At 45.6% G+C, this 17,795-nt stretch overlaps 1 protein-coding gene across 4 annotated transcripts in view; it reads right to left on the bottom strand.

Annotated features, from left to right (window-relative positions):
* Nucleotides 1-17,795, bottom strand: part of LOC137302385 (arf-GAP domain and FG repeat-containing protein 1-like) — a 104,692-nt gene that overhangs the window by 75,998 nt on the left and 10,899 nt on the right. For all 4 annotated transcript variants that reach the window (XR_010958454.1, XM_067972014.1, XM_067972013.1 and 1 more), the window contains exon 2: nt 12,858-12,951. Coding sequence is in view for 3 of the 4 variants with exons in the window: in XM_067972014.1 (XP_067828115.1) it covers nt 12,858-12,951 (94 nt within the window). In the remaining variant the exon portion in view is untranslated. The remainder of the gene's footprint in view (nt 1-12,857; nt 12,952-17,795) is intronic.

The raw sequence follows: 17,795 nt of genomic DNA on the forward strand, positions 1-17,795 counted from the left end.
GAGATAGGGAGGCGATGGTAGGATTTGAAAATAAGGATGAGAATTTTAAAATCGAGGTCTTGCTGGACCGGGAGCCAATGTAAGTCAGTGAGCACAATGGTGACGGGTGAACGGGACTTAATGCGAGTTAGGATTCAAGTCAGCACCTTCAGGGGAGGAGGAAAAGATTACCTCTTCCCCCCCCCCATTCCTTCAGATACCAAACGTCCAACACTATGAAATATACGGTTTCCGTGGCCTCACCCCACCTTACCTCTAATGTCCCCCAGCCCGATATCCTAGCCTGTGCCCTCCGACTAGACCTCCTGTGTAACCCCCCTATCCTCTGTAAGTCCTTCCCTAAACCTCTCCACCTTAGTGCCCATCTCCCTACCTCTTAAAAAGACTCCTAAATAGCAGTGGTCATCTGTTCTACCACAGCTTGGCCCCCAACTCTCTGCTGTGAAATGCCTTGGGATGAAGGAAGAAAGGAAGAAGAAATGAAAAGGAAAGGAAAAGAACAAACAAAGTTGCATTTATACAGCGTCTTTCATGACTTTAGGATGTCCCAAAGTGTTTCACAGACAATTAAGTACTTTTGAAGTGTAGTCACTGTTGTAATGTAGGACATAGGACTACATTACTACATTAATGGTGTGGTATAAATGCACGTAGCAGCTGCTGATGTGGCTGCTTTTTGCAGAGCTGAATGTGCGCAGCTCGAGTATCGAGACTCCATTGGAAAGTTGTGAATAATGCAGAAGGAGGTGATATCTCATTACAGGGTGTTGGGAGAAATAGATTGGAAGTCAGGTATTGCTAGGTAAATCAGGCGCTGGAGGAACAGGAAGAGCGCAGCTGGTGGTAAATGGTTGGCACCCCTGCCATCTGCTGACAGATCTAAACGGACCGGCCTATTTTGTCAGTGGGTCTGGCAGATGGCAGGTTTCTGCGGGATAGTAAGACGAAGGAGAATGACAGCGGTCAGAGGACGGCCAAGCATAGCCTTCCTGAAATGGGGGGCAGCAACGTCCTGTAAATAACTCGCCTTTGACTTGCGGAGTGCAATTGTTAATTGTAAAATCTGCTTTTGGCTCCTACAGAGCATTAGGATTTGAGGATTTTTGCACTTGACTGCAGCTGGTCTCAGCAGCCTTGGGTAGGGATGGGAAAATTCAGCCAGATATTCCCTTCTTATTTGCTTTACACTGGCCCCTGCTGGAACATAGGACTCAGGAAGATAGGAACAGGAGTAGACCATTTTGCCCCTTGAGCCTGATCCGCCATTCCACGAGATCATGGCTGATCTGTGACCTAACTCCATATACCCGCCGTAGCCCCATATCCCTTAACACCTTTGGTTAACAAAAATCTATCGATCTCAGATTTAAAATTAACAATTGAGCTAGCATCAACTGTCGTTTGCAGAAGAGTGTTCCAAACTTCTACCACCCTTTGCGTGTAGAAAGAAGTGTTTCCTAACTTCACTCCTGAAAGTCCTGGCTCTAATTCTTAGGCTAAGTCTCCTAGTCCTAGATTCCCCAACCAGCAGAAATAGTTTCTTTCTATCTACCCTATCAGTTCTCCTTAATTTCGTGAAAGCTTCAATCAAATCACCCCTTAATCTTCTAAATTCCAGGGAATACAACCCTAGTTTGTGTAATCTCTCCTCGTAATTAAACCCTTGGAGTCCAGGAATCATTCTAATAAATCTACGTTGCACTCCCTCCAAGGCCATTATATATCCTTCCTACGGTGCGATGCCCATATCTGTACACAAAACTCCAGGTGTGGTTCTAACCAGGCCTTTGTATAGCTGTAGCATAACTTGTACCCCCTTGTATTCTAGTCCTCTAGATATGAAGGCCAGCATTCCATGAGCCTTTTTGATTATTTTCTGTACCTGTCCATGACATTTTAATGATCTACGTACATGGACCCCTAAGACTCTTTGGACCTCCATTGTTTTGAGCTGTTCACCCTGTAGAAAGTACTCTGATCTATCCTTTTTAGGTCCAAAGTGGATGACCTCACATTTGCCTACATTGAAATCCATTTGCCACAGTTTTGCCCATTCACTTAATCTATTAATATCTCTCTGCAATTTTTTACTTCCATCTACACTGCTTACAATGCTGCCTATCTTTATGTCATCAGCAAACTTGGATATGTGGCTCTCTATCCCGTCATCTAAGTCGTTAATAAATAAAGTGAATAGTTGAGGCCCCAACACAGATCCCTGTGGGACACCACTAATCACATCCTGCCAATTTGAGTACCTGCCCATTATCCCTACTCTCTGCCTCCTGTCGCTCAGCCAATTTTCTAACCAAGTCAATAACTTGCCCTCAATTCCATAAGCTTCAACTTTAGCTAGCAGTCTCTTATGAGGGACTTTATCGAATGCCTTCTGGAAGTCCATATAAACAACATCCATACTCATTCCCCTGTCCATTACTTCAATCATCTCAGCCCCAGGGCATTGCTGCAGGAGTTCCTCAGGGCAGTGTCCTAGGCCCAACCATCTTCAGCTGCTTCATCAATGACCTTCCCTCCATCATAAGGTCAGAAATGGGGATGTTCGCTGATGACTGCACAGTGTTCAGTTCCATTCGCAACCCCTCAGATAATGAAGCAGTCTGAGCCCGCATGCAGCAAGACCTGGACAACATCCAGGCTTGGGCTGATAAGTGGCAAGTAACATTCGCGCCAGATAAGTGCCAGGCAATGACCATCTCCAACAAGAGAGAGTCTAACCACCTCCCCTTGACATTCAACGGCATTACCATCGCCGAATCCCCCACCATCAACATCCTAGGGGTCACCATTGACCAGAAACTTAACTGGACCAGCCATATAAATACTGTGGCTACGAGAGCAGGTCAGAGTCTGGGTATTCTGCGGCAAGTGACTCACCTCCTGACTCCCCAAAGCCTTTCCACCATCTACAAGGCACAAGTCAGGAGTGTGATGGAATACTCTCCACTTGCCTGGATGAGTGCAGCTCCAACAACACTCAAGAAGCTCGACACCATCCAAGATAAAGCAGCCCGCTTGATTGGCACCCCATCCACCACCCTAAACATTCACTCCCTTCACCACCAGCGCACTGTGGCTGCAGTGTGCACCATCCACAGGATGCACTGCAGCAACTCGCCAAGGCTTCTTCGACAGCACCTCCCAAACCCGCGACCTCTACCACCTAGAAGGACAAGGGCAGCAGGCGCATGGGAACAACACCACCTGCACGTTCCCCTCCAAGTCACACACCATCCCGACTTGGAAATATATCGCCGTTCCTTCATTGTCGCTGGGTCAAAATCCTGGAACTCCCTTCCTAACAGCACTGTGGGAGAACCGTCAACACACGGACTGCAGCGGTTCACCACCACCTTCTCAAGGGCAATTAGGGATGGGCAATAAATGCCGGCCTTGCCAGCGACGCCCACATCCCGTGAACGAATAAAAAAAATTTTTTAAAAATCAGGTTCATCAGGCATGACCTACCCTTTACAATCCACGCTGGCTCTCTCTGATCAGCTGAAAATTTTCGAAGTGTTCAGTCACTCTATCCTTAATTATAGACTCTAGTAATTTGCCGACAACAGATGTTAGGCTAAGTAATCTATAATTCCTTGGTTTCCCTCTCTCACCTTTCTTAAATTACGGAGTGACATGTACAATTTTCCAATCTAAAGGAAGGCTTCCTGAATCGAGAGAACTTTGGAAGATTATAGTTAGGCTTCTGCAATGTTCTCACCTACTTCCTTTAAAACCCTGGGATAGAAACCATCTGGGGGTTTGTCACTCTTTAGTGCCATTATTTTCTTCATTTCTGTTAATTTGCTTACATTAATTATGGTGAGCCCCTGTCCCAAATTAGTTTCCTTGGAGTGTCCGGCATGCTATCCTCTTCCTCTACTGTCAATAGTGACGCGAAGTAATTATTTAACATGTCCGCCATTTCCTTATTTTCATTTACAATATCACCATTATCAGTTTTTAGGGTAAACACTTGAATATCAAGGCAGGATCAGGTTTGGTTGAACCCCCCCCCCACCCACCATGGTCGAATAGTCCGGCAACTCGCATGAAGAAATGCCACTTGCTCGAAGCACTGGAGGGCAGTCAGCATCGTGGGATTGAGGCGCGAGTTAGGAGAGGAAGTGAGAAAGAAAATAAATGGATTGCTCCCAATAACCAGTCAAATTGGCCAAATAAGTGTTTGAAAGTACATGGGGCGAGACTTTGGTTTTGTCCAGTGTCAAAATGACAACATTCATCCAAGACTCTGCTGCTTGTATCCAAAGTCGTTTTACTACATTAAAGGCACTATATAAATGCAAGTTGTTGTTATTGTTGACATTGACTCCCATCTGTTCAACGAATGCTCATTGCATTAACCTCACACCAAGTCTCACATAACCTGCTCAATGAGCACGCAGGCTGAACATTCCTTAATCCACCGCATTATTTCATTAAAAAGTGATTTACTTTTTTGGTGTCAACAAGGAGTATTTTTCCAGTGGATTTTTAAAAAAATTTTCATCTGGGCGTTTATCTTTACTTTAAACTGGAATCCAGAATCCCATAATATTCATCTGAACAACACCGTGAAGCCTGTGATGATCTCAAATGGAATTTAGCAAGACGGGTTTGGCAATGTAAAATATTAAACAACAGGAGCTGTGTTTGAAGAGTGAGGCACACTCTGCGGAGAAGGTGCAAACATTGATTTGCATGTACAGAGAAGAATGCAGCTTTTAGGAGAAGAATAGATAAACATTCGAAGCACAGGAACATACAGGGATATGGGGAAAGAGAGGGGGAAAAGAGAGCGAGCAAGAGATATTTAATTTTGGATTGCCGGCACAGGCATGATGGGCTGAATGGCCTCCTTCCGTGCTGCAAGCTTCTATCGTTCAACCACTGTGCACGTTTCCCAGCCAGGCTGACTTCACTGAACCTGGTGCTGCCAGCAAAATAAGTGTGCACTGCAGCCAAACAAAACTAACTGAGTAAACACTGGGCTGCTTTCCAGCTTCACAGCAGAAAAAGAAAACCAAGTCACTCTCAAGGTACAAAGTAGCGCTCGTCAGCATTGGGGAAACATTAGGAGTGAGATTTATAAATCGATAGAGTGAGGACAGAGCATTTGACCATTTTTGGGAGGACGAGGAGGGAAATGGTTGCAGTCACGCAGGAGGTTATCAGTTACTTTGACCAAGTTGGTCCCGTTGCTGTGGGCAGGACAGAATCCAGACGGGAGGGGCTTGAATAATGAGTGGCACGAATAATGAGTGGCACAGAGTTGGGTGGCAGCGGCATTCATGAGGGTCTTAGAAAGGAAGGGCAGGTTGGAGATGGGGTGGAAGGTCGAGAGGACAGAGGGGTTGGGGTAGCTTTCAAAGCTAGATGAGCAAAACTCGTACGACACAAGTGATGCTGGACAGATCTGGGATCTCAGTTTATCTGACCGCACCTTGCCCCTTGACTCAATCCCTCTCCTTTCCTCCACTGAAATCGCACTCAGGAGCAGCCCCAATGGCTCAGTGGAGAGGGGAGGGTCATAGTTTCCATGCTAAATGGGCTGAATGGCCTCTCTCATCTGTACTAATGTTTGTGCAGAATTGAATGGGGTTACAAAATGGTGAGACGTAGATTCCATCCTTTGCCCCATCCTGAGCTGCACAGGGAGACAAGGATGGGTAGTCAAAACACTCAAATACTAATTAAATTTTCTGATAGTAACTATTCCTCTAATACAAAAATATTTCTCTAATATCACATATGTCAACATACAGTAGAATACCACATATGCTAACCAGGCAGGGTCGAGATATGGGTGGATTACTGGCAGGGTAATGTCTCTTCCCCCCCCCACAACAACAACAATCCCTCCCTGACTCCCACCAGTGGTGCAGGTCAGATTAACGTTTGTGTCAGCACCAGGCTCCATTCCTCCAATGCTTCCCCTCAATGACCTCCCAAACTCGATGCTGCAAAAGTTCCAACTGCTTCAAAACTCTGTCACCCACAGCCTACCCCGTACTAAGTTCTCTACATGGGGCTTGCAGTCCACTGGCTTTGTCCAGCATTAAAATAATGACGTCTCTGTTCACAGAATGCTCACTGCATCCACCTTACCCCCCGGTCCCATGTAACCTGCCTAATGAGTACTCAGACAGAAAATGCCTTACACGGCCCAGAATTTTATAAAAAGGTGATTTTTTTTTTGCTTTTAACAAAAAGGAGCATTTTTCAGTGGATTTTTTCGGTTTAAGAATTTTCTCTTGCACATCGTGTAATCGTTAACTTTTACCTTAAACCAGAATCCCTAAATATTCATCTCTACATCGCTCCCGTCCTTGTGGACAATCACTGCCTCCTTATCCGTAAATGCATTGACTTCAAAGTCCTCGCCCTTATTAACAAATCCCTCTGCAGCTTTGGCTTACCCTAACTCTGGAACCCCCTCCAGTTCTGTGTCCTAGTTCATTACTTCCAGCAGCCCAACTCTGGCCTCCTCTCTATGCTCCATCAGTGGCGGAGTTTTTAAGCCACCAATCTGGAATTCCTTTTGCAAAACTCCTCTGCCTGCCCACAACTCCTCTGCCTGCCCACAACCCACCACCCCCCCCGCGCTAAACGTCGCCTCAAAACCCAATCTCGTCGAAAACACCTTCAGTCACCTGCCCTAACTCTGCGAACTCCTGCTTACGTCCTTTTCTCCTCCCCTCACGTGAAACACCTTGCTCTGTTCAAGCTGCTATATAAGTGAGAAATGATGCCCACCGCTCCGAGAGTTGTTTCCAGATCTGTGTTGATTTATCTGTTCTCAAGCAAGGCAGTCATAGGGCTGTTACAGTTGGCTCGCTGCAAGTTGGTTAGAAAGGGTGGGTGGGGGGATATCAGCGAGGGTTCCTTGTCCACATCGTTACACAGCGACCCCTACAGCCAAATATCCCGTTGAGACTTATCACCAAGGCTTACGCGTCAGCCCTCGGACCAGGTGCTGTGGAACAAGCAAGGAACCAACAAGATGTTTGGGGGGGGGGGGGGGGGGGGGGTGGAGTTTGAAGAAAATGAGAGGTAATTGACAAAAAAATAAATAAATGGCGAGGTTGCATAAGTTCACGCGAGTTCCAACAGAAGGGGGAAAGCTTGGAACTGATGTGATGCTAAAAATAGTGAACGGAGATAAACAATTACTCAGGCGAACACACCATGGTCAGGGACATGATGTTCCAATGTTATCACTAAATGCACTTAACATTGAAGGAAATTTTCACTGAAAAGCCGTTATGTTTTCATATTGCTGGTTATGCTTCCTGTGCGATCCTCTTAATCCATCACCTCAAACTGTTCCCGTGGCCAGTGACAAACCTGTGCCCACCAGTACTACACCCTAGTTCATACACTTCAAAACACTCTCCTGACACAACCTAAATTGGAAGGACAGAATCTAAACTTTCAGATCCACCTCTCAGGTGGACGTAAAAGATTCCACAACCACTATTTCGAAGAAGAGCAGGGGAGTTAACCCCGGTGTCCTGGACAGTATTTATCCCTCAACTAACACCACTAAAAAACAGATTATCTGGTCCTTATCACATTGCTGTTCGAGGGACCTTGCTGTGTGCAAATTGGCTGCAGTGCTTCCTACATTACAACATTGATCACACTTCAAAAAATACTTCATTGGCTGTAAAGCACTTTGGAGCAGTCCTGAGGTTGTGAAAGGTGTGATATCAATGCAAGTCTTTCTTTCTATACTTGCTAATTGTTTCTCACAGTACTAGTGGCACGTTGCGCTTAACTGAAAACCTAGAAACAACACAACAAATCTCTTCATCATCACTGAGTCAGTATCCTGGAATTCCTGGTCCAACACCATCGTGGGAGCACCATCACCACATGGACTACAGCGGTTCAAGGAGAAAACTCACCACTGACACCTTCACCATGCAACTGGGGATGGGCAATAAATGTGTCCCCAGGACAAATACTTTTTTTAAAAAGTGAACAAAGAGTTTATATCTCACTTATGCAAAGACTTCATGTTATTAGCTCAAAACAAAGACCAAGTGCTTGCAAGTGAGAAATATAAAGAAAAATCAAATGCATGAAATCTGACATTAAAACTTGCAGATGAGTGGTTCAACACAGTTGTTCCTACCTCCAAACCTACACGCAGCAACAGTACGCCCACAGTTTCAGAGCTGCACTGCAGACTGGCGAAGTGAATTTAAAGTCAGCAAACGTCACCACAAATCGCTTGGCAGACGGGTTCCTAGTTAACGTTCTATCAAAACCACAGGCTCAAATGCAACACTGGCAAGAGCCCTTTCCCTACTCCCTCAAATGGACAACATGATACTGTACTGCAGGTCTAAACTTACAGAACCCGATACCTAACCCATGGAGTCAAATAACAACTCAACTGATCGCAAGTAACCCAAGTAGGTTCCTTTTAGCTGCAGGGTTTGCCTGTGCTCACTCAGGAGGTGGCTGTCTGTGACTCAGTGCCTCACCCCATCCACCAACCTAAACATTCACTCACTTCACCACCGGCGCACAGTGGCTGCAGTGTGTACCAACCACAGGATGCACTGCAGCAACTCACCAAGGCTTCTTCGACAGCACCTCCCAAACCCGCGACCTCTACCACCTAGAAGGACAAGAGCAGCAGGTACATGGGAACAACACCACCTGCACGTTCCCCTCCAAGTCATACACCATCCTGACTTGGAAATATATCGCCGTTCCTTCATCGTCGCTGGGTCAAAATCCTGGAACTCCCTTCCCAGCAGCACTGTGGGAGAACCTTCACCACACGGACTGCAACGGTTCATGAAGGTGGCTCACCACCACCTTCTCAAGGGCAATTAGGGATGGGCAATAAATGCCGGCCTAGCCAGCGACGCCCACATCCCATGAACGAATAAAAAAAACTCACTGTTACAGTGCTTTTATATTGAGAGGAGTACACTTGATAGCAGATACCTAGTTCTCCTTTTGTGTAAATGACTTGACCCGCAGAGAGCATGCAGCAACAATAAGGTCATCTGAAGACAGATCTTCGACATTCATTTACAGTGGCACCAGCGTGGTGCTTCCAGAAACGTCAGCAGACTCTATCGCCTCATCCCATCTCGCTCGCCCATCACTCCTGCTCTCACTGACTTAGCAACATAGGAACCGGATGAAGCCATTCAGCCCCTCAAGCCTGTTTCGCCATTCAATTAGATCATGGCTCATTTGTACCTTAACTCCATCTAACCACCTTGGTTCCGTAACCCTTAATACCCTTGCCTAACAAAAATCTATCAATCTCAGTTGTGAAATTTTCAATTGACCCCCAGCCTCAACAACTTTTTGGGGGAGAGCTTTCCAGATTTCCACTACCCTTTGTGTGAAGAACTACCTCCTGGCATCACCCCTGAACGGCCTAGCTCTAATTTTAAGGTTATGCCCCTTTGTTCAGGACTCCCCCCATCAGAGGAAATACTTTCTCTCCATCCACCCAATCAAATCCTTTAATCATCTTAAACACCTCAATTAGATCATCCCTTAATCTTCTATATTCAAGGGAATACAAGCCTAGTCTATGCAACCTGTCCTCATAATTTAACCCTTTTAGCACAGGTATCATTCTGATAAATCTGCACTGCATCCCCTCCAAGGCCATTATATATTTCCTGAGGTGCGGTGCCCAGGCTACCACTGTATCCCAACCCGATGAATTCACTATCCTTGCCCAAGCTGCCCCTCCAGCTCCACATCTTAGCCTGCGTCCTACAGCCCTTTGTTTTCAGCCTCCTGTACATCCCTCCCTCCCTCCTGCCGCTCCTCTGTTGATGGTGGAGCCGTCTGCTGTCTGGGTCCTACTCTCTGGAACTCCCTCCCTAATCCTCTTCACCTCACTCCCCACCCTTAAAAGCCTCCTCAAACCTATCATTTCAACAATGCATTCTCCTAACTCTTCCGCTCAGTGCCCGCACTCACTGTGAAATGGCTGGGGTGTTTTATTGTGTTAAAGGTGCTAAAGAAAGTTGTTGTCTCTAGTTGACAATGTGAAGGAGGCAAATTCCAAACCCTGACAGGATTTCTTTTTAAATGGATTTCCACCGATTCTCTAGGCATCATTTCTGTAGCCTGTTTTGCGAAGTCAGTTCATATGGTTTGACGCCTCAGTAGCCCTTTGATCTCTGCTAACCAAGTTATGCATTATTTGAGAATAATACCGGATTCATTTTTTGGAATTCTTATGATACAAGTGTCAATGAAAGCAAGGCAGCACATGGAAGCCATTTGTTTGCGGTTACATAGGAAGAGGAGGAGTAGGCCCTTCAACCTCTCGAGCCTGTTCCGCAATTCAGTGAGATCATGGCTGATCTGTATCTTTACTCCATCCACCCGCCTTGGCTCCATATCCCTTAATACCCCTGACTAGAAAAAAATCTATCAATCTCAGATTTAAAATTATTAATTGAGCAGCTACTGCTTTTTGTGTGAAGAAGTGTTTCCTAACTTCTCTCCTGAATGGCCTGGCTTTGTTTTTAAGGTTACATCCCCTTGTCCTAGACTCCTCCCACCAGCAGAAAAAGTTTCTTTCTATCTGCCCTATCAATTCCTTTCAAAACCCTAAAAACCTCAATCAAGTCACCCCTTAACCTTCTGTATTCCAGGAAATAGAAGCCTAGTTTATGTCATAATCTAACACTTGAAGCCATGGTAACATTCTGGTGAATCTGCACCATTCTCCTTCCAAGGCCAATATATCCTTTCTAAGGTGCGGTTCCCAGAACTATACACAGTATTCCAGATGTGGTCTAACCAGGGATTTGTATAACTGTAGCAAAACTTCTTCTGCTTTCTAATCTAGCCCTCTAGTTGTAAAGGCTAACATTCCATTAGCCTTTATGTTAATTTTTTGAACATGACTACTACATTTTAGTGATCTGTATACATGGACCCCTAAATCTCTTTGGACCTCCACTGTTCCCAGCTTTTCACCATTTAAAAAAACTCTGAGATCTATCCTTTTTTGGTCCAAAATGGATGACCTCACACTTACCTGCATTGAAATCTATTTGCCACAGTTTTGCTCACTCACTTAATCTAAATGTCTCTTTGTAATTTTATGCTGCTGCCTACACTACTTACTATGCCACCAATCTTTGTGTCACGGCAAACTTGGATACATGGCTCTCTATTGTGTTATCTAAGTCACTAATAAGTATAGTGAATAGTTGAGGCTCCAGCACAGATCCTTGTGGTACACCACTAATCACTTCCTTCCAATTAGAGTACATATCCATTATCCCTACCCTCTGACTTCTACCGTCTAACCAATCTCCTAGCCAGGTCAATAATTTGCCTTCAATTCCATGAGCTGTCATTTTAGCTAACACTCTCTAATGTGAAACCTTATTGAATGCCTCTGGAAGTCCGTATAAACTACATCAATAGACATTCCCCTGTCTACTTTAGTTACTGCCTCAAAAAATTCAATTAGGTCTGTTAGACATGACCTACCCTTTACAAATCCATGTTGCCTCTCTCTAACCAGCTCAAATCTCTCTAAGTGCTCAGTCACGCTGTCCTTAATTATAGTTTCCAATAATTTCCCCACAACAGATGTTAGACGAACATGTCTATAATTTCCTGGTTTCTCTCTCTCACCTTTCTTAAATAATGGAATTACATTTGCAATTTCCAATCTAAAGGGACAATTCCTGAATCGAGAGAGCTTTGGAAGATTATGGCTAAAGTATCTGCAATTTCCTCACCTACTTCCTTTAAACCCCTTGGGTGGAAACCATCAGGTCCTGGGGATTTGTCAGTCTTTAGTGCCATTATTTTTTTCTAATACTGTTTTCTTGCTTATGTTAACTTTAGTGAGTTCCAGTCCTTGATTCATTACTAGTTTCCCTGGAAGTATATTATCCTCTTCCTCTACTGTGAAGGCCGACATAAAGTAATTATTCAACAAGTCTGGCATTTTATTTTCATTTGCAATATTACCCGCATCTATTTTTAATAGGCCCACATTACCCTTGACTATCCTTTTCCTTCCTTGTAAAAACTTGTGTTAATCTTGATATCCCTCGCAAGTTTCTTTTTGTATTCCCTTTTTGCAGCTCTTACTATCTTTTTTGTCTACCTTTGCTGTTCTTTATATCTCTCTCAGTGCCCTGGATCTATGCTATTCTTTGCACTTTTGTATGCTCTTTCCTTTAGCTTCAGGTTATCTCTCACCTCTTTTGTCGACCATGGCTGTTTTATTTGATAAGTGGAGCTCTTGCCCCTTAGAGATATATACTGGTCCTCTATTAAGCTAAATTCTTTTATTGAACACCTCCCATGGTTACTGTTCCAGCAGAGGGTCTTCTGCTAGGACAGGTGAGTTATTTTCTCCAACTCACGCATAAAGATTGCCACTTGGGTGAGGTATCAGAAGGCGCTGGTGCCTGTGGAACTGTACCCCGACAAAAGTCCACCACCACCTTCAGAAGAGGGGGAGGGAAAAATTGCAGCAGGGAGACCGAAGGCACTTTTACATCGTATCAGTATCAACCTGTGCTTTATGGCCGAGGTCTACCTGTCCTCAGCTGATGTCTGAGAACTGGATAGCGATCTGGAGTCAGAACTATGGCAGATTCTTCCCTTCCATAGTCCAGGGGGTGTTGATAAACTCCTGATTGTGTGGCAAGGCACAGCACTGTACAACAGTTCTCACAGCATGGGAAGTGTTACAAAAACTGCTGGTCATACCCTTGAGTGTTCCTCTGCCTTTAATGATCCCAATTCTACCGCCCCCCGCCCCCCGGCTCACGTACACACAAAGATCTCCCACCATGTTCCTAACTCACCTCATTGCCATGCGACTGAAGGAATTCAATTTCCTGTTCAGTAAAGGTTGTCATGGAGATGGACTTCACTCGGTGAGGGGGATTGAGGCCTCTCCTGCAAAAAGAGAAAAAAGTCCCTCTTAAGAAATGCATTACGTAATCAGCACATGGGGAAAAAAGGTCACCACAGCCGATTCCAACACAGTTAGGAACATCTCCTTCAGCAACATTTTATAGTCCACATAGTCCCTTAGAATATTTACAAAGCATTTACAATGCACTGGAATCTATTACTGAGAATAAACACAAATCATAGAACTTTGCAGCACAGAAAGGGGGCATTCAGCCCATAGCGCCTCTCTGAAAGAGCTAATCCCATTCTCCTGCTCTTTCCTCATACTCTTAATTTTTCTTTTTCAAATATTTATTCACTTCCTTTTTAAAACCTATTCTAGATTCTGCTTCCCCACTATTTCTGGTCAGACATTTCATGTCACAACAACCCTCAACAAAATAAATTCTACTAATAACACACACACACACACACACACACACACACTCAGAGCCAGAGACACACACAATGCAATCCTACATGGTCAAAAAGCTTGCCAACATTCAGGTCTGAGTTGACACATGAAGAACTGGTACCAGAGAGCAACTTATCCTCATGGAGCTGTACCTCAGCCAGAGTCAGGGCCTTCAGCAAACGAGAATAGCGGCAACAAAAACTGCTTTCAATTTGGGCAGAGCCTTCAGAAACATCTTGCAAACTTGGACTGGACCTCTTGCAGAGTCCAGTCTTCCCTCTTCCTCTTTACATCTTTTATCCTGGCCCTTCACCTGGGTTTCTCAATATAAAAAAAGGCTGAGGATGTTGCATGTAACCGAAGAACCATTACGGTCATATGCGTGTGTCAGCCTTGGTTCAGTAGGTAGCACTCTCGCCTCTGAGTCAGAAGTTTGTGGGTTCAAGCCTCACTCCTGAGGCTTGAGCACATAATCCAGGCTGATACTCCCAACACAGTACTGAGGGGGGTGCAGCACTATTGGAGGTGTCGTCTTTCGGGTGAGATGTTAAACCGAGGTCCTGACTGCCCTCTCAGGTGGACGTAAAAGTTCCAACCGCACTGTTTGAAGAAGGACAGGGGAGTTCTCCTCGAAATGCTGGCCATTATTCCTCCCTCAACCAACGCCACCAAGAACAGATTATCTGGTCATTTAACACATTGCTGTTTGTGGGACCTTGTTGTCCGCAAATTGGCTGCTGCATTTCCCCTGCTCCTCTTTGAAATAGTGGCCATAGGATCTTTTACGTCCACCTGAGAGGGCAGACGGGACCTCGGTTTAACGTCGCATGCGAAAGACGGCACCTCTGACAGTGCAGCACTCCCTCAGTACTGGGACTGGAGTGTCAGCCTGGATTTTGTGCTCAAGTCTCTGGAGTGGGACTTGAACCCACGACCTTCTGACTCAGAGGAGAGAGTGCGATCCACGGCTGATACATGCAGGAATAAGCCACTCCATAAATTAGGTCCGTGCGGACGCCAGTCAGGAGTGATTGGACCCATGGTTTATTTGCCAGTAAACCACAGGACGCACTGATCCTCAATACCCACCATCTCACAGATTGGCTAATGCAGCCTCCAACTCTCAGGCACACAACATGATGGACCAGAATTAAACTGAGACTGTGAGGCAGGACAGAGAGATTCAAGCTGAGCGTGGGCTGAACTCTCTCGAATGAGTGGAATGCTGATCATCAAATGTTAAAAACACTTCCTGCTCAACCAAGAAATATGAGCCCTGGCAAAGGGGGAGGGGAGAAAATCATGTCCAAAAAAAACAATTATAAATGAGCTTCCCCTCCCTGTAGGTGGAGGCACGGTTCAGGGGAACACAAACCCATACAGAGCAAAAGGTCCCAGGTTCAATCCCCAATCTGTGCTGGGTGAGCTGATCTCAGCTGGGACAACGATAAGGCAGTCACAATTGGCCTCAGTGCCTCTGGGCTAGGGAGCGGGAAATTAGCCAGGGTGCCCGCTCCTGAACATTATCCAGTGAACCCCCCCACCCCCCACTTGCTGGAAGTCCATGTGCGGGTGGATGACTGTTGAAAACAGGATTGGCTTTGGGTGTGAGCCCCTTCTACAACAACTTACATTTTTATAGCATCTTTAATGTACTAAAACTTCCCAAGGTGCCTCACAGGAGCAATTATCAAACAAAATTTGACACCGAACCACATAAGGAGACGTCAGGACAGGTGACCAAAAGCTTGGTCAAAGGGGTAGCTTTTAAGGAGCGTCTTAAAGGGTAAAAGAGAGGTGGAGAGGCGGAGAGGCGGAGAGGTTTAGGGAGGGAAATCCAGAGCTTAGGGCCTAGGCAGCTGAAGGCCCGGCCGCCAATGGTGGAGTGAAGGAAATCAGGGATGCACAAGAGGCCAGAATTTGGAGAAACGCGGATTCATTAATTAAAGATACAGGTTAATTCCCTGCCCATATGGGTGAGGCACCTGTGGAATCTTAGCTTTCAGAAGAGAGGGGGAGCAAAATGAAGGGACAGAATGGAATAAAAAAGCATTGATTACTGCCCGAGTCTCCAGTAGGCTAGATCCAGGTCAGAGCTTTAAGTGGAAGGAAAGTGAGGCGAGCCAGAAAAGAAAACTTGCATTTCTATTGAACCTTTCATGGCCTCAGGGACGTCCGAAAGCCCTTCACAGCCAACGAAGTACACTGATGAAGCGTAGTCACTGTTGTAATGTAGTAAACGCTGAAGTCAATTAGAGGACAGCAAGCTCCCACAAACAGCAATGAAATAAATGACCATGTAATTTGTATTAGTGATGTTGGTTGAGGAATAAATATTAGTCAGGACACCGGGGAGAACTCCCTTGCTCTTAGAATCATAGAATGGTTACAGCAGAGAAAGAGGCCCTTCGGCACATCGAGCCTGTGCCGGCTCTTTGTAAGAGCAATCCAGATAGTCCCACTCCCCCGCCTTATCCCCGTAGCCCTGCCAATTATTTCCCTTCAAGTATTTATCCAATTCCTTTTTGAAAGCCACGATTGAATCTGCTTCCACCACCCTTTCAGGCAGCGCATTCCAGATCATCACAACTCGCTGCGTAAAAAAGTTTTTCCTCATGTCGCCTTTGGTTCTTTTGCCAATCACCTTAAATCTGTGTTCTCTGGTTCTCGACCCTTCCCGCCAATGAGAACAGTTTCTCTTTATTTACTTTATCTAAACTTTCATAATATTGAACACTTCTATCAAATCTCCTCTTAACCTTCTCCATTCGAAAGAGAATAACCCCAGCTTCTCCAGTCTATCCACGTAACTGAAGTCCCTCATTCCTGGACCCATTCTAGTAAATCTTTTCTGCAGCCTCTCTAAGCCTTCACATCCTTTCTAAAGTGCAGTGTCCAGAATTGGACACAATACTCCAGTTGTGGCCGAACCAGTGTTTTATAAAGGTTCAACATAACTTCCTTGCTTTTGTACTCTATGCCTCCATTTATAAAGCCCAGGATAATGTATGCTTTTTTATTCACTTTCTCAACGTGTCCTGCCACCTTCTAAGATTTGTGCACATATACCCCCAGGTCTCTCTGTTCCTGCACCCCCTTTGGAATTGTACCATTTAATTTATATTGCCTCTCCTCGTTCTTCCTGCCAAAATGTATCACTTCGCACTTCTCTGCGTTAAATTTCATCTGCCTTGAGTCCACCCATTCCACCAGCCTGACTATGTCCTCTTGAGGTCTATTACTAACCTCTTCACTGTTTACTACACTTCCAAGTTTCTTCTTCTTCGAAATAGTGTCATGGGATCTTTCACGTCAACCTGAGAGGGCAGATGGGGCCTTGGTTTAACGTCTTCACCGAAAGACGGCACCTCCGACAGTGCAGCAATCCCTCAATGCTGCACTGGAGTGTCAGTCTAGATTTTGTGCTCAAGTCTTTGGAGTGGGACTTGAACCCACAACCTTCATGACTCAGAGGCGAGAGTGCAATCCACTGAGCCATTTGAGTCAGTATTTGGTTGGAGACACAAAATGCTGGAGGTCAAAGTGTAGGCTGCTTTGCTCAATCTGTCAGCTGGAGTGGGGGTGGGGTAGTGTGTGACTCAGGGAACACCTGAAGAATGGAGCACAAATAATATTTTATTTTAAATAACCATGGATGGGGAAGAATAAAAGCTCAAGGGCACAAGACACCGACCCTCTGCACTTTCCATTGCAGCAATTGCTGGCAAACAAACTCATCATTCCTTCTGACACAGTCGACAGTGACCTGGAGTACAATGTACAGGTGACTGATGCAATGTTGGTGCTCAAAGATTAAAAATCAGGTCCCTCCCTGTACATTCGCACTGTACATTCCTTCCACTCTCCCCACTTTAGGTTATTCCACACAGTGCATTAAACCTGCAGCAGCTTCTCCGGTGCCTTAAGATAGTAAGTAGTTTAGCCATGTGGGTCTTTTCTTTTTATTCGTCCATGGGATGTGGGCGTCGCTGGTGAAGCCAGCATTTATTGCCCACCCCTAATTGCCCTTGAGAAGGTGAGCCGCCTTCTTGAACCGCTGCAGTCAGTGCGGTGAAGGTTCTCCCACCGTGCTGTTAGGAAGGGAGTTCCAGGATTTTGACCTAGCAACGATGAAGGAACAGGATGGTGTGTGACTTGGAGGGGAACGTGCAGGTGGTGTTGTTCCCATGTGCCTGTTGCTCTTGTCCTTCTAGGTGGTAGAGGTCGCGGGTTTGGGAGGTGCTATCGAAGAAGCTTTGGCGAGTTGCTGCAGTGCATCCTGTGGATAGTACGCACTGCAGCCACGTGCACCGGTGGTGAAGGGAGTGAATGTTTTGGGTGGTGGATGGGGTGCCAATCAAGCGGGCTGCTTTGTCCTGGATGGTGTTGAGCTTCTTAAGTGTTGTTGGAGCTGCACTCATCCAGGCAAGTG

This window comes from Heptranchias perlo, chromosome 35, assembly GCF_035084215.1.
Source record: "Heptranchias perlo isolate sHepPer1 chromosome 35, sHepPer1.hap1, whole genome shotgun sequence".
Lineage (NCBI taxonomy): Eukaryota > Metazoa > Chordata > Chondrichthyes > Hexanchiformes > Hexanchidae > Heptranchias > Heptranchias perlo.